This window comes from Borostomias antarcticus (genome assembly GCF_949987555.1).
Source record: "Borostomias antarcticus genome assembly, chromosome: 15".
NCBI lineage: Eukaryota > Metazoa > Chordata > Actinopteri > Stomiiformes > Stomiidae > Borostomias > Borostomias antarcticus.
In genome coordinates, this window is record NC_140248.1 from 6,558,764 (window position 1) to 6,583,861 (window position 25,098).

At 46.5% G+C, this 25,098-nt stretch overlaps 1 protein-coding gene across 1 annotated transcript in view; it reads left to right on the forward strand.

The window, feature by feature from the left end:
* Positions 1-25,098, forward strand: part of LOC311318506 (1,4-alpha-glucan-branching enzyme-like) — a 145,780-nt gene that overhangs the window by 41,296 nt on the left and 79,386 nt on the right. The window contains exons 6-7 of the mRNA XM_084449855.1: positions 4,118-4,208; positions 21,718-21,927. Coding sequence (XP_084305981.1) covers positions 4,118-4,208; positions 21,718-21,927 — 301 coding nt within the window. The remainder of the gene's footprint in view (positions 1-4,117; positions 4,209-21,717; positions 21,928-25,098) is intronic.

Sequence of the window (25,098 nt, forward strand, 5' to 3'; positions counted from 1 at the left end):
CTTGGTCTGGGGTCAGGTGGTCTTGGTCATGACTTGGTCTGGGGTTAGGTGGTCTTGGTCATGACTTGGTCTGGGGTTAGGTGGTCTTGGTCATGACTTGGTCTGGGGTTAGGTGGTCTTGGTCATGACTTGGTCTGGGGTCAGGTGGTGTTGGTCTGGGGTTAGGTGGTCTTGGTCATGACTTGGTCTGGGGTCAGGTGGTGTTGGTCTGGGGTTAGGTGGTCTTGGTCATGACTTGGTCTGGGGTCAGGTGGTCTTGGTCATGACTTGGTCTGGGGTCAGGTGGTCTTGGTCATGACTTGGTCTGGGGTCAGGTGGTGTTGGTCTGGGGTCAGGTGGTCTTGGTCATGACTTGGTCTGGGGTCAGGTGGTCTTGGTCATGACTTGGTCTGGGGTCAGGTGGTGTTGACTACAACACTACCAGTTTGCTCATGGACACCCATGTTGCACAGTACAGCTAGGAAGATGGACAGATGAAGGCAGAGAGGTAGAATTGTTTTTATAGTCTGAAACTTAGACCAAAGCAGAGGATGACAAATTGGCAAAGTTGTGTTTTGTTCACAAAGCTTTGTTTAGTCACTCTTGTACAGTCAGAGTTGACTTCAGTGCAGAGCTACTCAATTTAGAGCTGTAATATTGGCTGCCTGTCTCATAAATGCTTCTTGACAGGCAGGTTGAACGGATCAAATCAACAAGTATGTTGATTTGATTAAAGGGTCTTTGCGTGTCTGTTTTTCTGTATTTATAACAAAGGTGACGTCTCGCTTTGGTAGAACAATACCACAAATACTGTGTTGGTGTCTCGCACTCACCCACACACACACACACACACACACACACACACACACACACACACACACACACACACACAAAGCTAATTATGATATGTTTATTTGAAAATTGTTTTTAAAAGCACAGGTGCACGGATGTCAGCTTCACTGACATAACTTTCTTATTAAGTGAGAATATACTGTAAGCTGTCTATAAAAAAAAAAAAAAACGTAACCAACTACATTTCCGTTAAGATGGAAAAACATTTGATGGTTAGAGTTAGTTCATCTCCAAACTAATTCTGAAATGTAGTACGTCACCTCAGGTGTTTTTCTCACATATATTTTAAATGTTTTCACATCAAATGATGGTCTGACTGAGGAGAAAGCATAGTAAACTGGCGATCCAACTTCACTTCACTGCAAGTAGTCAAAGCAGCCTATGTGCTTCTCCATAAGAGGGAAAGCAAAGCTCACCATCAAAGTAGACCAAGAGGCCATAGAGAAAGTCAGAGAATTCAAATTTCTAGGAGTCATTCTGGATTCCCAACTCAAATTCAACAAACACATCAAGAAACTCTGTAAGACTGTAAGGATAAACTTGAACTGCTTCAGAATCATAAGGCACCATATTCCGCTTAAGGCAGCTTCACTGTTTTTACATGCCATGATATTTTCCCACTTATCATACTGTGTTACTGTATGGGGCCAAGCCTCCCAGTCAACAGTCAAACCCATCATATCACTGTACAAACAGGCATTGAAAATAATGGACCGGAAACCATTGAGGTGGCACCACTGTTTACTTTAAAGCAGAAATACAAGCATTTAATACATTAAAGTTTCATTAAGTTTTCTTTTCTTAAATTGACTTTTAAATGTGTAAATAATCTAGCCCCCGCTATACTCTGCCCATTCATAACAAAAATAAACTCTAGGAGAGTGGCCACAAGGGGAGCAGTAGGAGGCAAGAGGGCAGAAGGGCGCAAAACCACTTTCGGCCAGTCATCTTTCTCAGTGATAGGGAGCCATTTTTGGAATGATCTACCAACTGAAATAAAAACACAATCTGAACTGAAAACGTTTAAAGGAAAGGTGAAACGCTGGCTGAAAGAGAACCAAACATGTAACCATTGATCAATGACCCTATGTACAGGAATGGATACATACACACATACACGCACACATTTGTATACACATGTTTACACATACACACATACAAAATTGGATGGATCTGTGCAATGGTAATGTGATATAATTGTATGATGTAGTTTTTAGCTGCTGCATGTTTTGTGTAATGTATCTAATTGATTTAAATTGTTTTTTTAATTTTTTTTAGAAAAGCCTACGATATGATAGCCTTCATTGATCCCCAAAGGGGAAATTCGATTTCTTTCAGCAGCATACAGACAGCATACATAGGCACAGATAAAGTATGGGAGTAGATAGGCAAGGATAACACAGTATGTGCAGTACTAAAACACAGGCAACCATCCATCTCTAGAAGCCCCACAATAAAATACAATCTACAGTCATAATGCATCATAATACATAATAAATACAATAATAGGCCATAAATATGAACATATACTCAAGTTCTAAAAAAAAAAAGCACTCCGATCCATAGATCCCTCAATATAGATCCACAAATATAAACATAACTATACATACCTCAATATGAGCATGTACCAAGGTGCAAAGTGCAAGTAAATTCCACTTGTTAAACCATTTAATGGCTGCTGAGACAAAGGAGTTGTCCCTGCGTGCTCAGAACCGTTCGGCCCGACAGTGGAAAGACGGCTAATGAGCCGGGGCTTGGGAGGGCCTTTGGGCTAGCAGATGAGACTGGGCGAGACGGTGGGTCAGGTCTCTGGCTCATCGGGTGGCCCAGTGCTGGGCCAGCATGCTAGGTCAGGTCTCTGGCTCATCGGGTGGCTCAGTGCTGGGCCAGCATGCTAGGTCAGGTCTCTGGCTCATCGGGTGGCCCAGTGCTGGGCCAGCATGCTAGGTCAGGTCTCTGGCTCATCGGGTGGCCCAGTGCTGGGCCAGCATGCTAGGTCAGGTCTCTGGCTCATCGGGTGGCCCAGTGCCGGGCCAGCATGCTAGGTCAGGTCTCTGGCTCATCGGGTGGCCCAGTGCCGGGCCAGCATGCTAGGTCAGGTCTCTGGCTCATCGGGTGGCCCAGTGCTGGGCCAGCATGCTAGGTCAGTAAGCGCAGTCTGGCACCGAGTACAGAGAAGAGTGGCAACGCCACTGGCTGGGGCGTGCACACACACACATACACACACGCACATGCACACACACAGACACGCACACGCACACACACACACACACACACGCACACACACAGCCAAGCAAGCCCCAGGCTCTCTGTGGGGAAGACAGATTTGAGAGTAGATGTCCTATCTTCTCTTCTTTCATTTCCTCCACTGTTTTGTCATCCTCTCTCTCCCGTCTCCCAGAACTCTGCAGGACTGGACATAATAATAGCATGCAGACACACACACACACACACACACACACACAGAAACACAGAAACACACACACACACACAGAAACACACACACCCCGGCCAGAAAAAAGGCAGGCAAAATAACAGGAGTCTCGGCACACAACATTGAATAACTGCTTCCAGTTAGAAGGCCAAGGCTCACAGCCACGAAGGCAGGTGCAGCTCCATCAACCTCTGGAATCCCCATTAAAGACACCCAGGTGGTAAAGTAAGCGGTGTAGGTTTACAAGCAATCTCTACTGCCCTCTGCTGATGTGCAACGGTATTGTTGGCTACTCCTGACCTGGTCTAAATCTCATTCTATGAACAGAGACATACACACACGGACAGACAGACAGACACACACACACACACGTCACATACTGTAGAATAGAACAGAATGTCTTTATTGTCATTGTGCCAAGGTAAAACAAAATTAAAAATAGCCTCAACTTGAGTGCGCTGGACAACATACAACATCACAGTGTGCGGACAACATCACAATACACAGACAACATCACACAATAAGAATATAACATCACACAATAAGAATATAAATAAAAAATATTGCACTAAAATAAAAATATGAAATGTAGAATATTGCACTGGATGAAATATTGCACAGTAGTTACTTATTGCACAGTGTGTGTTTGGGGGGGATTAGTGCATGTTGGCAATCAGGGAATGTAGAAGCAGCCGTACCACTTAAAAACTAACTAAACTACATGACCAAATGACTGAGTCTTGATACTTGATCTCTTTTTTTCTTTGTTCATTTCCTGTGATTGTGTTGTTACTGTCTGTGTGCATTGTGTCTTGTCTCTCTCTTGATTCTCTCTGTGCGGTCTCTCTCCAGGTTACAACTGTATCCAGCTGATGGCCGTCATGGAGCACGCCTACTACGCCAGCTTCGGTTACCAGGTCACCAACTTCTTTGCCGCGTCCAGGTAGGACACACAGACCCACTCAAACCCTCACCCAGACCCAGACGTTTAACCTAATCTCCACCCCTATCCTCACCATAACCATTAACCCGGTATGGGGTCTAAAATTCTGTTTCCCTTCAGTCAAATCAGAGAGTGAGTTCAGTTTAAAATGTTTCAGCTGAAGAGCAACCACTTACCCCAGACCTGAGAAGGTGTTGTCTGATGTCAGCCTGTACCATGTCGAACGCAAGGTCCAACCATGACCCAAAGGATCCCCCATTAGCCTGGAGACGGAAACCACAACCCAGCTGGGCCTTTAACCAGTCTAGTTAGCGCCTCCACCACACCTCTGATATCTGGGATTGCCACAGATACAGATGGAGAGAGAGAGAAAGAGATAGAGAGATGGAGAGGGAGAGATGGAGAGAGGGGAGAACGGGTTGAAGACTGGGGGACAGAAACAAAGAGACTGCGAGAGAGAGTGTGTGTGTGTGTGTGTGTGTGTGTGTGTGTGTGTGTGTGTGTGTGTGTGTGTGTGTGTGTGTGTGTGTGTGTGTGTGTGTGTGTGTGTGTGTGTGTGTGTGTGTGTGTGTGTGTCTTGTAATCTCCCAAGTCGGGACACAGAGGTGGAGCGCAGCAAATAATGTCCAGACAGTTAGTGGTTACGCGTCTCGGCGCATTTATTGGAACAAAGAAAATCAAAAAGGCAAAACAGAAGGAAAATGTCATCGGGGTTAAAGCCGCGGTTCCGTTCTCCCGGGTGCTCAGAGCGCAGGATAAGAGCAGAGGTTCGGCTGTGGTTCCCATAGGCAACAAGGAAACAACTATGAGCAGGTAAAAAAAAAAAGAGAGCCACAGTCAGCAGCACACTCCACCCCGTCAACTACCTGGCCCCGCTGTCCATGGTGCTGACGGGGACTGGGCTGCCTGCTCACGGCCTTCTGGTCTTTTTACCTTGGGGTCGCTCTCCATGGTGCTGAAACGGCCTTTTTGCATGGTGGGGCCTGTGGACCTCTCTTGTGGCAGCCTCCCACCGAATGGCCCCAGGGAGGATGTTACAGTGTGTGTGTGTGTGTGTGTGAAACTGAATCTGAGATGGGGGGGAGGGGCAGGAACAAAGAGAAGGAAGAGGTCACACGGGGAGAGGAGAGAACACTGGCCAGTGGATGACCTACAGTATATGTGAGCAGATTGATGATATTCCCTGTGATTCTCAGGGAATCTCACACACACACACCTACACAACCACACACACACACCTACACACATGCACACACACACACAAGCCTAATTACAGTGTTATTGGTCTAACCAGAGTGCTAGCAGCTTTCTAATTGGCAATTATCCCAGGGTCACCATTGTTATCTGCCAACCTCTCCTGCCTTCATCCCACCTCCACCAGAGAAGGATCCAATCCCCCCCGACCCCCCTCGTCCTAGAAGGCTCCCGGCCTGGTGCGATGCCGTTTCATTTATTGTAGTTCTATTTAAAAGCTGCATGGCCACGGTGTCGAGGGATGTGACAATAACTAAGTGGTTTTCATTTTGTGTCAGCGTTAAGGGATTGTCCGGGCAGCTCTCGGCCCTGCAAGCGCCCGCACGCCCGACTGCTGTTAAATCATCCTAACTGAAAACACACACACAGACACTGATAGGCCGACACACACGCACAGACACACACACACAGTTGTTGTAAATGAAACACACACACGGACACTGATACGGCGACACACACACACACAGACAGACACACACACACGGTTGTTGTAACTGAAACACACACAGACACACAGGAGCCCCTAAATCACGCTGAGCGGATCTGACAGGGGAGCTAATCTGACTGTAAACACATTTGCAGTTAATCCTGGAAGAGAAGAGGTCGTAGATAAATAATAATAGTGAGAGGAAGAATACACACACTGTGTTCATGGAGAATGAGTATACACACACTGTGTTCATGGAGAATGAGTATACACACAGTGTGCTCTTGGAGGGGGGCAGAGTTTAAGCTCAGAGGACAGAGGGAGGCCACTCAGTCTAATCAAGAATGACATGCAGACACACGCGCACGCACACACACACTCTCTCCCTTGCAGTCTGTTACAGTATATCAGCCTTTTTTCACTTGCTTTGGCATATGTGGTAACCACTGGCCATTAGTGAAATCACTATCATTTTTAGTGTGTGTGTGTGTGTGTGTGCGCGTGTGTATTTTATTTGGAAACACTTGCAAATCCATTAAAAGCGGAACGGAGCAGGTAAGGACAGCGAGGACAGAGGGGAGGCGGGAAGGAGCAGAGTTATGGTAGTACTGCAGCCTGTTCTCTCACTGGGAGTACAGTAGAGTACAGTAGAGTACAGTAGAGTACAGGAGTAGGAGGAGGACTGACACACGGCCAAGCCGTCTGCAGTGAGACGGTTTAACAAATGCATCGTGCAAATGCGGACGTTTTTTCTCTTTAATTCACCAGTCCTACTGTCACTAGGCTAGTGCAGGTAGTGTGTGTGTGTGTGTGTGTGTGCATTTTATTTACAAAGACACACACAAACTGGTTGAAAGTGGAACGGAGCAGGTGAGGACTGGAAGGAGTTATTAGAAGGACGTGTGAGTTAGGGCTTCTGGTTCCTCGCCTCCACCCTCCTACAGAGTCTCTGCTCATAATGCACGCAGCTCGGGGCGCCGTCCCAGTCAAAGGGTCCGGCGTTCCAATTCTCCGGGATGTCCATCTCCTGCCACCAGGACTGGGCTGCGTTCCCGCTCCCCATCACCAGAATCTAACCCGGAGATGCCTGGTACCTCTGCGCTTTGACGCAGGTGAAGGTGTTTGGGACTGATTGGGGAATGATCTTACCGCATGGATCAGCTTACAAGAACCGGCTCTTCTCGTCTCATCGTTGCCAGAACTACCCATAGTATTCTTGTGGCAAGTATCCTTCAGTGTAGGCCCTATGGATTGCTGTCCGTAGGCTATCTATAGACTCTTTATTTTCGTCTTTTTGTTCCATTCAGCTCATCCTGTTTTTTCCCATGTTTCGCTCAGTCCAGTGGAGAGCAGTTGCTTGCTTGCTGATTCACTCTGGTCTGACTCTGATTCCTAGACCCCTGCCTGGAATATAGACCATGGACTTCAGACTACAGATATTGGACTGTAGTACTTTACTGAACACTCAACCCCTGTCTGGACTGACCATTCTTTGTGGATTAGCGGATTATGGATTATAGCATTTTTTTCTAATTAAAAGCCCTGTGGGCATTTTTTGCATTTCTTCTGCCTCCTGAGTGTGTGCACTTGGGTCCTAAGAAAACACAGCCCTAACAGATATGAACTTTAATAATCCCCATGGTAGGAAATTTGGGCGTTTCAGCAGTGGGAAAGTACAGCATGGGTTGGAATACAGAATATACATAGTAGTAAATATGCATAAGGAATACATACATACATACATACATGCATACATACATACATACATACATACATACATACATACATGCATGCATGCATGCATACATACATGCATACATACATACATACATACATACATGCATACATACATACATACATAGTCTGTATAAATATGTATAGTAATACTCATAGGTGCAGTGCATCCAGAAAGTATTCATACCCACTTTCTCCACATTTTATGTTACAGATTTATTCCAAAATGGATTAAAATAATTTTTCAATTCAATTATGAAAAAAAAGAAAATAAATATCACATGTACATAAGTATTGACATCCTTTACTCAGTACTTTGTTGAAGCACCTTTGGCACTGATTAGATTAGTGATTACTTGACTGGAGTCCACCTTGTTGTAAATGCAATTGATTGGATATGATTTGGAAAGCCACTACTGTACTGTGTATATCATCATCATCATCATCTTCATCCGCTTATCCAGGGTCGGGTCGCGGAGGCAGCAGCTCCAGCAGGGGGCCCCAGACATCCCTTTCCCTAGCAGCATCAACCAGCTCTGCCTGGGGAATCTTTAGCCGCTCACAGGCCAGTGCGGAGATGTAGTCCCGCCACCTGGTCCTGGGTCTACCCCGCGGCCTCCTCCCAGCCGGACACGCCTGGAACACCTCCCTAGGGAGGCGCCCAGGAGGCATCCTCACTAGATGCCCGAACCACCTCAACTGGCTCCTTTCGACGCAAAGGAGCAGCGGCTCTACTCCGAGTCTCTCCCGGATGACTGAACTTCTCACCCGATCTCTCAGGGAGACCCCAGCCACCCTCCGGAGAAAACTCATTTCGGCCGCTTGTATCCGTGATCTCGTTCTTTCGGTCATGACCCATCCTTCATGACCATAGGTGAGGGTGGGGACGAAGATAGACCGGTAGATCGAGAGCTTTGCCTTTTGGCTCAGCTCTCTTTTCGTCACAACAGTGCGGTATAGCGACTGCAGAACCGCACCAGCTGCTCCGATTCTCCGGCCAAACTCCCTCTCCATGGTTCCCTCACTCGTGAACAAGACCCCCAGATACTTGAACTCCTTCACTTGGGGTAAGGACTCATTTCCTACTCGGAGCGGACAGGCCACCGGTTTCCTGCTGAGAACCATGGCCTCAGATTTAGAAGTGCTTATTCTCATCCCAGCCGCTTCACACTCAGTTGCGAACCTATCCAGAGAGTGCTGGAGGTCGCAGGCAGCTGATGCCATCAGGACCACATCATCTGCAAAAAGCAGTGACGTGATCCCCAGCTCACCGAACTGCAAACCCACCTCCCCCCGGCTACGCCTCGATATCCTGTCCATGAAAATCACAAACAGGATTGGTGACAAAGCGCAGCCCTGGCGGAGGCCAACACCCACCGGAAAGGCAGACGACTTACTGCCGAGGACCCGGACACAGCTCTCGCTCTGGGTGTACAGGGATTGGATGGCCCTAAGTAGGGACCCCCTCACCCCATACTCCCGCATAACCCTCCACAAGACCTCTCGGGGGACCCGGTCGTAAGCCTTCTCCAAGTCCACAAAACACATGTAGACAGGTTGGGCAAACTCCCAAGCCCCCTCCAAGATCCTTGCGAGAGTGAAGAGCTGGTCGGTAGTTCCACGACCAGGACGAAATCCGCATTGTTCCTCTTCGATCTGAGGTTCGACTATCGGCCGGACCCTCCTTTCCAGCACCTTGGAGTAAACTTTCCCTGGGAGGCTGAGTAATGTGATGCCTCTATAATTCGCACACACCCTCTGGTCCCCTTTTTTGAATATTGGGACCACCACCCCAGTCTGCCACTCCTTCGGCACTGACCCAGACTTCCACGCAGTGTTACAGAGGCGTGTCAACCAAGACAGCCCCTCTACACCCAGCGCCTTCAGCATTTCTGGACGGATCTCATCAGTCCCTGGGGCTCTGCCACTGTGGAGTTGTTTGACTACCTCAGTGACCTCCTCCAAGGACATTGACGACCCCCCATCATCTTCCGGCTCTGCCTCGATCGTAGAGGGTGGATTAGTCGGGTTCAGGAGTTCCTCAAAGTGCTCCTTCCAACGCTCAACAACCTCCTCAGTTGAGGTCAGCAGTGTCCCCTCCTTGCTGTATACAGCTTGGATGGTCCCCCGCTTTCCCTTCCTGAGGTGTCTGATGGTCTTCCAGAAACACTTTGGTGCCGACCGAAAGTCCTTCTCCATGGTTTCTCCGAACTCCTCCCACACCCGCTGCTTTGCCTTGGTCACGGCCGAAGCCGCAGCCCTCCGGGCCAGTCGATACCCTGCAACTGTTTCTGGGGTCTCCCGGGCTAACATAACCCGGAAGGCCTCCTTCTTCAGTCGGACGGCTTCCCTCACCACCGCTGTCCACCACGGTGTCTGAGGGTTACCGCCCCTTGAGGTACCTATGGCCCTCAGGCCACAGCTCCCAGCCGCAGCTTCAGCAATGGAGGCTTTGAACACTGACCACTCATGCTCGATGTCCCCAACCTCCACAGGGATGCCTGAGAAGCTCCGCCGGAGGTGGCAATTGAAATCTCTCCGGACAGGCTCTTCCTCCAGACGTTCCCAGTTCACCCTCACTACACGCTTGGGTTTTCCAGGTCTGTCCAGAAGTTTCCCCCGCCATCGAAACCAGCTCACCACCAGATGGTGATCAGTGGACAGCTCTGCCCCTCTCTTTACCCGAGTGTCCAAAACGCATGGCCTCAGATCAGATGATACGATAACGAAATCGATCATCGACCTTCGGCCTAAGGTGTTCTGATGCCAGGTGTACTTGTGGGCATCCTTGTGTTCGAACATGGTGTTTGTTATGGACAAACCGTGACTAGCACAGAAGTCCAACAACAAAACACCACTCGGGTTCAGATCGTGGTGGCCATGCCTCCCAATCACGCCCCTCCAAGTTTCTCCATCATTGCCTACGTGTGCATTGAAGTCCCCCAGTAGGACACTGGAGTCCCCTGCAGGAGCCCCCAAAAGGACTCCACTCAGGGTCTGCAGGAAGGCTGAGTACTCTGAACTGCTGTTCGGTGCATAAGCACAAACCACAGTCAGAGTCCCCCCCCCACAGTCCTAAGGCGCAGGGAGGCGACCCTCTCGTCCACTGGGGTGAACTCCAGCACAGAGGCGCTCAGCTGGGGGCTAGCTAGTATAGCCACACCTGCCTTACGCCTCATACCGTGAGCAACTCCGGAGAAGAACAGGGTCCAACCCCTATCCAGGAGTTTGGTTCCGGCGCCGGTGCTGTGCGTGGAGGTTAGCCCCACCAGGTGTAATTGGTATCGCTCCACCTCCCTCACAAGCTCCGGCTCCTTCCCCCCCAGCGAGGTCACGTTCCATGTCCCCAGAGCCAGCCTTTGCCGCCCGGGTCCGGTCCGTCGGTGTCCCCCGCCTTCACCGCCACCTGGTTGGCAGCGCACCCGACCCCGACAATTCCTCCCGCGGGTGGTGGGTCCCCGGGACGATGGAGGAGGAGATGGTGCTTCCACGTTGCTTATTCGGGCTGGGCCCGGCCGGGCTCCGTGGTAAGCCCGGCCACCAGGCGCTCGCATGCGGGCCCTCCGTCTGGGCCTGGCTCCAGACGAGGGCCCCGGGCTTCCTCCGGGCCGGGTCTCTCTTCCTTTAGGTTGTAATTTCATCAGGGTTTTTTTGTACTGTGTATAAAGTAGTAATAACCCACAGTTGACACTGTATGTGAGAGCCAAAACCAAGCCATGAAGTTGAGGAAATTGTCTGTAGACCTCAGAGGCATCTGCGTTCCTCTGAGGAGATGTGAGAACCTCCCAGAAGGACCACCATCTCTGCAGCATTCCACCAATCAGGCCTTTATGGTAGAGGGCCAGGTGGAAGCTTCTCCTCAGTGAAAGGCACATGACAGCCCGGTGGGATGTGCATAAAAGGGCCTAAAGGACTCTCAGACCATGAGAAACAACATTCTCTGGTCTGATGAAACCAGGATTGAACTCTTTTGCCTGAATGCCAAGTGTCACGTCTGGAGGATACCAGGCAGCGCTCATCACCTGGCCAATACCATCCCTACGTTGAAGCATGGTGGTGGCAGCATCTTGCAGTGGGGGTGTACTTCAGCGGCAGGAACTGTGAGACTAGTCAGGATTGAAGGAAAGATGAACGGAGCAAAGTACAGAGAGATCCTTGATGAAAACCTGCTCCAGAGAGCTCAGGATCTCGGACTGGGGTGAAGGTTTACCTTCCAACAGGACAACGACCCGAAGCACACAGCCAAGACAACAAAGGAGTGGCTTCGGGACAAGTCTGTGAATGTCCTTGAGTGGCCCAGCCAGAGCACAGACTTGAACAGATTGAGCATCTCTGGAAAGATCTGAAAATAGCTGTGCATCAACACTTCCCATCTAACTCAACAGAGCTTGATCTGCAGAGAAGAAGGGGAGACATACCCCAGATACAGGTGTGCCAAGCTTGTTGACTTGAGGCTGTAATTAATAAATCTGTGTGTGCAACAAACGTGTTGTGCAGGGGACAATGTTTTTAGGGTCTGGGCAGCCTCAGCTGACTCTTGTATTTCCCAATATTCGGAATCTTCATCAGGAAGTCTGACTTTCCATGCATGAAAACTCACCAAACTTTGCACATACTGTGGGTCAAGTCCTGTGCCAGAGGTCCTCAACTGGAATTGTGGGCGAATGGTGGCGCTACAGCAAGCATCTAAAGTTTAAAACTTAAAAATTATAATAATAGTATAATAATAATGATATTATTTAATTATACCAAATTAGCCGTACGTGCTATCACTTTGCAACCACCCCCAAAATGTAGGCCCAAGTGAGCAGAAACCTCCAATGGCAGGAATAATGAAGTCTACAGTATGACTTTGTTTGTCTCAAGAACTTTAAAACCTATCAAAAGGCTATCCTACACAAACGATCTTCACAGATTTTTGAAATATCAAAAATTGAGCCCACAGCATTGTCATGACATTGTAGATGTAGTGTGAACATTTCAAACTTTTATCTCAAAAACTGGATTTTTGACAGTATTTTGAAGTCTGTCCTCCTTTTGTTCCCTCAAACTACTGGTGTTCATATGGAAAAGAATGCACTATCCACAATCCTATAGTCCAACAGCAATGTCTCCACCAATCAGTTGGCAACCCTGCCACAAAAACGGACCCTAGGACTACAACTGGCTAAATTGACTCTGATTGAGAGGACACCTGTGTCACTGATTGTTTGATTGGTTTCCACCTGTCTTGTTAGTCTGTGCATATATACAGTAGCCTACAGTATCCCCCCTCTTGCTCATTATTCTGTTCATTATTTACTGTAGCTGTGTGTTGTCCCTGTTTCCTTTGCCATCTTGTAAGTTTGTCTCCACTTGTTGAGTGTTTTTTTTACCCCTTGTGGTGCCTTTAACAAACATTTTGTTGAAACGGATGAAACCTCCATATTACACCTGGGACATTTACATGCAACCCTTGATTGCGTGCCATTGTGAAACCATCTATGGCTTCTCACATGGCAGGTAACTCAACAAGAATTCAAGCCCAGGGGGATACCAAATGTTTGTTGCATACCGTTACTCAGCCATACTTAGGACAAAATGCTAATGCATACTGTTACTCAGACATTGTGCTGTGACATTCTTTTTTAAAGATAATTTTAATTCAAGTTTTAAATTATGGTCTGGGCAAATATATGAGGACACCCTCGTGTATTTGTCATTGCCTACTCATCACTCTTTCTACTCATGCACACTTCCTCATGCACACTTCCCCATAGTCAGGGACAGCGCTACACCGGGGCTAGGCGGGGCTAGAGCCCCGTCACAAATCTGCTTAGCCCCGGTTAAGCCCCCTCAAACATTTTGGTATATTTTTTATTTTGAAATAAAAAAGTTCATAATCAGGCATTCTCTCTTCATAATCCCTAGCTGTGAGTTTGAGGACGATTGCATTTGGATGAGGTAAATGTCTCTCAGTCATGAGGGTAAACTAGCAAACTTCATGAAATTAGACATTGGATACGATTAAATTAACAAATGAGTTTTGAATTAGAACGTTTGATGGCTTGCAACTGATTTTTAGCCTAGCACTAGCATAAGTAACTACGTCTAACTTTAGCTAACTGGCCAAGCTGGCTGACAAGCAACAACGGCTTATTATAGCTATGAAAACGACATGTTTATACGGCGTGTTTAATGTCAAAATCATTCCCACGCCCTTGTCATGAAAATCAACTTCTTTCTTAGCCCCCCCATGTATTGGTCACGCCCCTCCTTAGCCCCTGGAGAGAAACAATCCTGGCGCCGTCCATCCCCATAGTTTTATTGTGGCAACCCAGGGGACAGGGAAGACCACGAATGGCAGTGGCACACAGAGACAAGGGAAGAAAGTTGCAGAAAATAGCAATAGATTGTCTCTTGTTATCGATTTATTGTCATAATTAAGACAAGAGTAGTCGAGAATGCCAAGGTTCATCTTTGCAAGTCCAAGCTGGTTACTTTTATTCTAAATAGTTTGAGTTTGCAAAGTCGGACTCTCAGAGAAGGGAAAATCCACCGAGAGCCCTGATTCATCAAAACAGAGCATTATGAACACTGGGTGTGATCATACCTACATATGCAAAACTTCACTAGCCAATAATCAGTGAGTAGGCTAAGTCTGAGGGTCAACAGCTGAAGTAAACATTTACAGAGATCAAAGATAGCTGGGGGGTGGGCCCCCCTGGTGAGGTCTCCTGCCATGAAGCAGAAAGGCCTGGGGATAGTGGGGCCGGGGCAATAAACAGGAGACAGCTGCATCAGCTGTATCAGCTTTTCGTCCGGCAGCAATCAAATCAATGTCAATGCGGCGTCTTGTATATATGTCTTCAGCTCTCTAACCCACAGCCTGTGAGGTTCTGGGAGCTGTAGTCCCACAGCTATCGGCTACTTTGTGGTACAGGCGACCATTTTGGGCTGTGACAGCCCTGAGTTGCCACAGTATTCTATCAAAGTCCAGTCATGTTTTCATGTAAAACAAAATGTGCGCTTATGTACAGTAGTTCACTGAACCAGTTTCAAACAATATGACATCCACCCTCAATCTTCGACTTTCAGCAACACACAGCTAAGATTCATTATTTGGCTAGTTAGCAACAGCATGGCATATTGTCTTTGGGTGTTCACATTCGTTTTGTATTGTATTTAACATAGGAAGTTAGTGTAATACTATTCACCAGAACTCACAAGTGTATCTCCTTTCTAAACAAGTGACTAAGAGTAGAATCTAGGGCTTAAGGTAAAGTGCAAAAGTAAATAACAAAAAAAACAATAGGTGTTAGAGGGACAATCCTGGTAGTACATTTACATTACAGTCATTTAGCTGACGCTTTTATCCAAATTGACTTACAATAATTGCATTTAATGTAGGAAAAGCCAATGTGCAACTACTTGCCAGAACTCACAAGTGCATCTCCTTTCTAAAACAAGTGACTAGGAGCATAATCTAGTGCTGAAGGCAAAGTGCAAGAATAGCAATCTAAAACACAACAGAATAGGTGCTTAAGAGGGAGGATTGTGGTCGTACTTCTTCAAGAGATGAGTTTTGCACGATGAACAGCGACTCTGATGTCCTGACGTCAGTGGGCAGTTCGTTCCACCACTGTGGGGCCAGGACAGAGAAGAGCCATGACCGTGTCGATCGACTGCAGGGGCCTCGGAGTGACGGGGAAACCAGTCGCCCCGAGGTAGCAGAGCGTAGCAGTCAGGACGGGGTATAGGGTTTGACCATGGCCTGGAGGAAGGAGGGGACTGTTCCTTTCATTGCCCTGTAAGCTAGTACCAGAGTTTTAAACTGGATGCGAGCCGCAAACGGAAGCCAGTGTAGGGAACAGAGAAGGGAAGTTGTGTGGGAGAACTTGTGGGTGGTTGAACACCAGTTGAACAGCAAGGTAGTACAGTGGGGAGTAGTTTGAAATTATCCATCCCGCATCATTTTACCATCGCAGTATTTCACAGGGAAATTCCGTTGGAAATCGCATGGAATTTCAGACGGGTGTTATTTCATTTTAGTGATGCACCACCGCCAGGTGGCGTCTTTGAGCAGATTTAGCAGGCTGGGCTCACAGTGTATTTCTCCTATAGTCTACAAATGAAGACAAGCCTGATCATTGATCATTAAATTTCACATTTTTTAATTCAAATGCTCTGTTGTAAAGCACTTTGAGCTGAACGTAGGCTATACAGACACCAGAACGTAAGCATGACCCTGTGACGTTCAACCGAACATGGAAACTGACTACTACCTGATATTTCAACCGGCTGCCATCAGTGATCGGGTTGTTTACATGTGTTGGAGCTATAATGAGAATTTAACAACATGATACTGGGCGTGTCCATGAATATCCAACGCAATGACGTTCCATGTAGTGTCCAAAAACCGTTTAATCAATCCCTATGTAGTTCACTATGTTCGTAATAATTAAATTACAACCAGACGGAGAACAGAGCTGTGACCATGTCACAACCTCAAACCTTGTTCTAACTGTAGCAGTTAACAGGAAAACATATGCCTGCACCAATTTGTGTACATATAACCTAGACCCTCATATATTTGTCATTTGTCTCCTTCTTCCTCTTACTCTACCCGGCCGCGACCCGCAGCCACTATAATTACCATAATACTATATAATAATAATAATATTAATAATAATAACTCCCCAGTCCCACTGTTGCTAGGCTAGTGCAGGTAGAAACATGCAAGACAGCAGAAACAGGGGAGGAGGGAGGGAGAGGAAGGATGTGAAGGAGGGACAGAGAGAGATGGAGAGTTTAATGGAGGGGTAATAGCGAGAGTAAATAGCGGTGTCCATCCAGGTTTCTCACGGCATGTTATCTTGAGAACGGCTGTGTGACCTCGACCTCTGACTGGGGCTCGTTTTGAGAAGACAGCGAATATCAGAGGGATCAAGGCATCGGAGCCTCTCTGAGAGGAGAAGGTCACAGTGGGAGATGGAATTGGACGATACACTCCGGCTGACTGAATCGCTCACCTGCATGGTCAGCGGGGTCCACAGCATAGCCAAGGGCTGGTACACACACACACAAGCACACATACACATACACACACACACACACACACACACACACACACACACACACACACACACACACAGGGCCAGCTAGTGTAGCTTTTCAGCAGGAGGAGGGTTTTTCTACTGCAGCAGGCACTGTGAGGTGAGTTTATCTCAGCAGATGATCTTAACCCTTAAGCTGTATCCAAACACACACACACACACAAACACACACACGCACGCAGAACAAATTCCATTTCTCAATTTCTATTGAGCTTGACTCAGTGTGTGTACTCTGCTGGAGGGCAGGGCCACGCACTACAAATACACTCAGATAGTACATATACACACACACATAGGTCAGGATGGTACACACAGGTCACAAACGCACACCAGTTGGCACAGTAAACACACCCACCCACACACCCAGGTCAGGGCAGACAACCACAGGCTACAGTACATATGGATTATGTCTCCCTTTCCGAGTTCATGATTTGGACCCAGCTTCTCCATCCTCCTGTTCTCTGCTTGCTAGTGGAACAGACTCCCGTGTATGGCCACTTGGAGTGGTCAGCATGCAGCTATTCCACCCAGGCTTACTTCAGTCTTGAACCCTGCCCCCGCCCCCTCCAGGAGACTGATTCTGGAAAAGTCTGTGGTATGTGCGTCTCTGTGTGTGTGTGTGTGCGTGCGTGCGTGTAACTACTAGGCATTAGTGATCAATCAGAAGCGAAATTACTGCCATTGTGCGTTGGCTGTAAGCCGACGCAGCAAGAAGAGTTAATGCCGCATTATCCCTTTCTCCGTCCTTCCATCAGGTTAGTGACCTGCAGTTCTATGTTGCTACATACCAAGGTACCATGACATATTTTGTCACTGGATGTTATAGAAGTTATGTAAAAATGTGGTTACCTGGTGGTTCTATGTCAGTTATTGAATTTATGTGGTAGAGCCATCGGCCATAAATAAACGTGCGTGGGTCATATTTGTTAATTAAAGACCCTTTTACAGCCTAGTCAGCACAAGTATGCACGCGCATTCTTGAAACAGTAGCAGAGGAAGACAGACGAATTCGCCTGTGGCTACAAGCCATTATTAAGCGTACGGACTGGACTGAGGACATCATCAGAAATGCCTACCTACTGCGTTTGCGGTGCCCATTTTATATCAGGTAAGTTATTTTGACTACCTGGTTTCGCTGGAATGTCTGGTTGAAATGTAGAGTAATATCTGAAGTAAACAGTAACCCATAACCTGGCTGCACGCTAAGCTAAAGCTAAGTTCAGGAAATGAAGCCCAATGATAGCTAGCTAACGTTAGCTAGTGCTGGGTAACACGCTGGCTAGTCTTAGCTAGCTAACTCAAGTCAAGTGTTGTGAAATACATTTAAAAACTGGTCAGTTGATATGTTTCACAGCAATTGAGCAGGACAATATCTTTAGGGCTAGGTTAGGTAGCTAGCAAAGTCAGCTTGCCCAGCTGGTATGGTTATAGGCTCATTCCTATGGGATAGCTTAGTAGTTTGTGATTTAACAATGGGTTGACTAATCACTAGATCAATATTTTCAGTTGGGGATAGGACTACAACACCACCTGTGCTGTGGCACCGGGAATCTGCTCTGACCACTGTTTTAATTCAACACCATATCATGTTATTATACAGATTAAATGTACTGTATGTCTACGTGACACAAAAAAGGCTTTATATAAATGTTATTTTTGGCTGGGGAAAAAAGGTTTGGTGGGTACAATTTTTCATCTACCAGACATTTGGCTGGTGAGCTAAAAAGTGAATTTTGACCCCTGCATGTATGTAATTATGTCTTAAAGTTGCACTGAAACGGACGTTTGAGATCATCTAACTTCCGTAGTTTGACATATTTCCGACGCAAACAAGCTATGAGGGTGGGACATATGTTTAGAGGAATTTGATTGGAACATTGACAAGTGGACGGGTTTTAAGAACTTTAGACAGATTCGATAGAATGATAGTGTTGATTGACGGGTGTATGTCGTGAGATTATTGGCCTAAAATCTAAGGTACCTGTTGTCGTCATTGCACGTGAGCTAACGTTTTCCAGGAAGTAAGAAATGATATACTTTGATATAAGATTACAACAAAAGTCAAATTTTGTTAAATCGTTGGCATACATCGTTGAATAGGTGAACACTATGACCAATTATGTGAACCAAAATGGGACAGAATGCTTTTTTCATTTCAGTGCGACTTTAAGTTTAAAGTGAAGGGATTAAGAGAGGATGTTTTTCTCCAGTAGGTATTAAGCAAATCGTAATCCATAACCTACAATTATGATGGGATCGGCAAGTTAGGAATTTCTTGTAATATGGCTTCTGATCAGTTTTTCTGTTCATTAATTGAGCTTTTTTATGTTTAGGTACCATAAAAGCAAGTGAACTACCTGATCGACAAAGGGATGGCGTCAAGAGCAGCAATGCAGTCATCAACTGCGTTTCTTCAACAACTATGGAGTTGGAGAAACACACGTGGACCTTCATTGTGACAACTGCAGTGGACAAAACAAGAACAACTTTGTGCTGTGGTACTGTGCTTGGCAGACCATGCACAAGCTTCACCTGAAGCTGGACCTACACTTCCTAATTGCAGGCCACACCAAGTTTGCCCCTGACTGGTGCTTTGGCTTGATCAAGCAGCGCTATAGGAAGACCAGAGTGGACACTTTTACTGACATTGCTGGGGTGGTGAGCGCTCCTGTGAAGAAAGTCAACACCCCACAGCTTGTCGGACTTGAGGACAGCACAGTGCTTGTTGAAAGCTACAACTAGCACCAGCATCTGAGTAGCTATTTCAAAAAGCTATTTCGTTTCGAAAGATGTTTCTAAAGATCATATTACAGAGGCATGTGAAAAACCACCACAGGATTATGCTCTATGTATGCACAACTAGCGATTCATGAAGACAGATTGATGAAAACAACCGTTTCGCGGCAGAAAATTGATTTTAAGAAACTGCATTCTAAGTGCCCCGACCACCGACATTACATGGATATACTGGCTCGCGCTGGATTTTAAATTTCTTCTACAGGCCTCCGAACTACACAAAAGTGATCTCGGTGAGACAAACGTCTTATAATATGTCGTAAATAAGGTCCAGGTTGTCAAAAACGAACATTGTCCTTTAAGAGTTACCAGCACTTCAGGTAATTATCATTGTCATGTATTCGCTATTCCATTTTATGGACATGGTATGGTTGTATTTTATTTATCTGTCTCCCTTCTGTTCTGTTGCAGCTTTGATGCTGGGATGCCTGGTGTGGTTGAGGTCAGAGAACACCGTGTTGCAACACCAGTCAGGTGTCGGCTGCTGTGCAACGCTGATGTCCAGCCCCCCCAAAGATGTTCTTCAGGTGCAAGCCCCACCCGGACTGGACATGGCCAAACAGCAGTATCTGATCATGGATGGCTGTGACTGTGTCCATGATACAGGCAGTGCAATTACATAACATGTCAAGTATACTGTACAGTAGTATACAGTAGTGCAGAGTGAGTTCTGTATTGTATAGACAAGGTGTTCAATTGCTCAAGTGTTGTCAGGTGTTGATTCAAGTTATAGAGTGTACAGCAGTGCAGAGTCAGTTGTCTATTGTATAGACAAGGTGTTAAATTGCTCAAGTGTTGTCAGGTGTTGATTCAAGTTATAGAGTGTACAGCAGTGCAGAGTCAGTTGTCTATTGTATAGACAAGGTGTTAAATTGCTCAAGTGTTGTCAGGTGTTGGTTCGAGTGTACAGTGGTGCAGAGTCAGTTGTCTATTGTATAGACAAGGTGCAAGGTGTCACATGTTCACTTCTGTTATGATGAGGCTCAAGACATCACTTGCCCCCTGCCAAAGAGTAGCTCGGAAGGAGCCCCCTGCCAACCACCAGCTCAGAAGAAGACTGTCCATTTATAGTACTCTGGTTGTACTATACATAGGCCCTAACTCTCATTATAACAATGGCACACATGCCACCCCCTGGACCAACAAGTGAACACGTGACAACTTGCACCTTGTCTATATAATAGACAACTGACTATGCACCACTGTACACTCGAACACTCGAACCAACACCTGACAACACTTGAGCAATTGAACACCTTGTCTATACAATAGACAACTGACTCTACTACTGTATACATGTGCATTACATGCCTCTCTTCTTTACAAAGATGGTCACAACCACAACATGTCCTGAGAGCACATGCAAAATAACAACTTATGGCTACTTTTAATGTGCATGTCTGTATGTTTAATAAAGCATTTAGGAAAAGTTTCAATCAAGACTTGAGTATTACCTATTCTGTTGAGTACTATGTTTACAATTTTTCATTCATGATATTATTACAATTGACCTTTCAAGTCTGTCTACACTTAGGTTACTTAGCTAAGTACCATTTTAATTACAATTTACTTCTAAGGGCAAATACTTTACTTTCATATCTTTATATCAATATAATATCAAGATCCTAGTAGATGTCCAAATAACCCACTGTGTCTTGGGTCTATTTATTCACCACCTAAAGGGAAGTGCAAAACAGCAAGTCATGACTTTTTTATCCAGAAAAAAAAGTTGAACCCATTGCAGCAAAATAGCTAACGTTACAGGAATCATCAGTGTAACTGCTTTAGCCACTGACCGCTACCATTAATGTTATGGAAGCTGCTGCTAGTTTTTGTGAGCCCATGAGCTAACTGGCTATCCCGCTCTCATTGTGTTGGATTAACATTGGAACTGATGTGTCCAGGTGATAAGACCCATTTTTATTTATCAGACATTACCATCCTACCAGTCCCGCACAGAAACAAGCCAGCCAACGCACATAAGCCAGGCTTGACCTGACCTGTTTTTTTGTCTATGAGTGTGTGTTTAAATACAGATAGAGCGCGGAACAAATTCAGTTTCTGAATCTCTTCTGAGCGCCACAGGCTACAGTACATATGGATGATGTCTACCCCTCTGAGCTGAAATGAAATGACCAGAGATTTGCATTTGCCCAGAGAGTGAGCAGAAGCCCATCAGCATGACTGTTTTGTCTCCTCCCAGTCGATTCGGAACACCGGAGGATCTGAAGAGGTTGATAGACACCGCCCACTCTCTGGGGATCACCGTGCTACTGGACGTGGTCCATAGCCACGCCTCCAGTAACACCGCGGACGGCCTGAACCGATTCGACGGGACGGACTCCTGCTTCTTCCACGCGGGCCACAGAGGGCAGCAGGCTCAGTGGGGATCCCGCCTCTTCGACTACAGCAGGTGACGCACGCACACACACACACACACACACACACACACACACACACACACACAACCTGATCGCATTGTCCAGCAGGTCACCCTGGAACGCCTTTGCCCTACGAACACTGCAGGATGGCAGGAGTTGGAGCGAGAGGGAGGGAGGGAGGGAGGGAGGGGGGCCGCCTATATATGCAGCAGCAAATGTCTCATGGAATCAAGTCTGAATAGAAGTGACGTGTTGACATATCGCTGGCTGCTGGAGTGGCAGTGACTTTGAGACATTTCTGTGGGCTGTTCAGCCCCTTCACTGCGAGGCTTCTCAGCTGCTTGGGGGGTGCTGGAGGCAGAGAGAGGAGGGAGGGAGGGAGGGAGGAAGAGGGGGAGGATGGAGGGAGGGAGCGGGGAAGAGGGGGAGGATGGAGGAAGGGAGCAGGGAAGAGGAGAGGGAGGAGAGCAGAACGTAAGAATGAGCTTGGTCTCATGTTTCGCCCTGACCCCGCATCCTCCAACGCTTAGCTTCAACCCTAGGGCTCCATCCCAAATCTAGCCCCTGCACCCTACACTACCCTATAGTACACTACCCTAGAGTCTACAGTACACCACCCTAGACTATATAGTACACTACCCCATGGCCTACAGTACATTACCTTAGACCCTATAGTACACTACTCTAGACCATATAGTACACTACCCTAGACCATATAGTACACTACCCTAGACCATATAGTACACTACCCTAGACCATATAGTACACTACCCTAGACCATATAGTACACTACCCTAGACCATATAGTACACTACCCTAGACCATATAGTACACTATGCTAGACCCCACTACACTACCCTAGACCATATAGTACACAACACTAGACCCTATAGTACACTACCTTAGACACTCTAGTACAATACCCTAGACCCTATAGTACACTACCCTAGACCATATAGTACACTACCTTAGACACTCTAGTACAATACCCTAGACCCTATAGTACACTACCCTAGACCATATAGTACACTACCCTAGACCCTATAGTTCACTACCCTAGACACTCTAGTACAATACCCTAGACCCTATAGTACACTACCCCATAGTACACCAACCTAAACTCTATAGTATACTACCCTAGACCCCACTACACTACCTTAGATCATATAGTACACTCCCTTAGACCCTATAGTTTGATATGATTTGATTTATTTATTTTGCTGAGGGACACCGCAAGGTAATGAACAATCACTATAGGATTACAGAGCAATACAGATAGCAAATGTAAACTATCCAGGTTGTATCCAGAGGCTAATTTCCACTTGTAGTCCCTGGGAAGATGTTCCCTTAAAATAAGAATACAAAACTAAAAGCATACATCAAGATACAGTAACGTCAAAATACAGTGGCAATATACAATACAATAGTAATACATCAACCATCTAGACCAGCCATCACCAACAGGCGGACCGCGATCCGGATCCGGACCCAGAAGCCATCCAATCCGCACCCATTTATCTATAACCTGATAAATCAATGAGAATTTCTCCCTTTTGATGGAGCGTAGGCAACTAGTTTGAGCCTGCGCAGCCTTTGTAGCATATTACGGCATTTGTTTACTATCTCCCGCGTCGCTAGCCAATCGAATCTGCGTGACGAATCTGCTCAAGAAATAGTGGGAATATCACAAGTTGGGCTAGCTTCTACAAGCTAGCCCACCCAACTACAGTAGCCTAATAGCCTACATTTGATTGTTGTACCGTAAAACTTAAATTAAGCCAAGTCCCAAATAGACACCTGTCCATTTCCTTCTTGAAGACGTAGAATCCTTTCCATGTCCTTCCGACAGCAGGGACGCAGAACCGAACCCGCGCCCCTTGAATTACAAGTCTGTAACGCTATCAATTGAGCCATTGGGCAGTCGTGGTAGCGGGTGCTTTGAATCGAATAAGTCTATCATGGGTTGGTAAATATGGGTTGAAATGAATTAGTCTTCATTGGTTTAGCGCTATTTATTGATTGTATATCGTAGTAAATAGGGGTTGAAAATGTGGGATTTTCTGGGTTTGAATCTAAATAGCCTAATGCATAAAGTCCGATCAATTGGTAAAATAATCTGTCTCTGGTCTCTGCTATAGCTAATCCAAAAGAGCAGTTCGCAATTCAGTCCGGTCAAACTGAGAAACGTAGCCTACATTAGTCTAAGCAATGGCAACCGTTTGTCAGACAAGCCTAGTAGCCTCACTGTAGCAGTGCTTTACTGCCCCTTGTGGTTGCGGGTTGTAATATATTTTGCCGCCAAAACTGTATGTCTGCAGGCGCGGGCGTATACTTCTCAGGACTGTACAGTATATTGACTGGAGATGACTGCATGAGCAAGGTGGAGATAAAACATGCAGCCGTGGCCTCTGACCCAGTACAGTATCTGACAAACTTAGAAGAAGCAGACACCTTGTCAGAGCAAGGTACAGCACTAGAAGAGAAGCACTTGGTACTTGGTGTCTGAGCAGGGGCCAGGTCAACTGCTGAGACGTTTGACGACCTCAGGGTAGAAACCGATACCAGTGCCAGTGTGGGAATTGATGCTCTCCCTCCTACAAACAGTGTGATCAGAGGCCACATCCAACGCGGAGCCTTTCTGGCGCAGAGGGCATGTTCTGTCCTGTAAAGCGCATTGTGTTGCCTCTGGGTATGAAATGCGCTATACAAATAAAGCTTTGATTGATTGATTGATTGATGTTCTGCCTGTGACAGCCTGCAAAGTGAGGCAAGAGTAGGACCAATGGAACATGGATGGGAGGAGCACTTTGGTACACTTCTACCATCAAATGTCTGAAGCCCTTACCACAAAGTCTGCTCACAATAAGTTTGCAGGCAAGTGCAACACTCGACGCTGTGGCTGCCGTTCTGGTGGAGATCACACTAACTTGCACGCACACAATCACTGCCTAGCCTATATCTAACAGTGAAGCACATTTTCCGTGAAGTTCTTTCCTATCTTTTTCCACTGTGTACAGATATGTTCAGTTGTGTTGTTACTTTGTGATGTCAGCACCTATGCCATTTACTCTACGAGCGATATTTTCTGTTTGTCATGGTTCAGTGACTGTGTCAGCCAGTGTGAGATGATGTTGCCTCCTGTTGCTTTTAGTATTTCCGGGGTACAAAAAAAACAAACATCCCTTGTGATTGTTAACATTGTC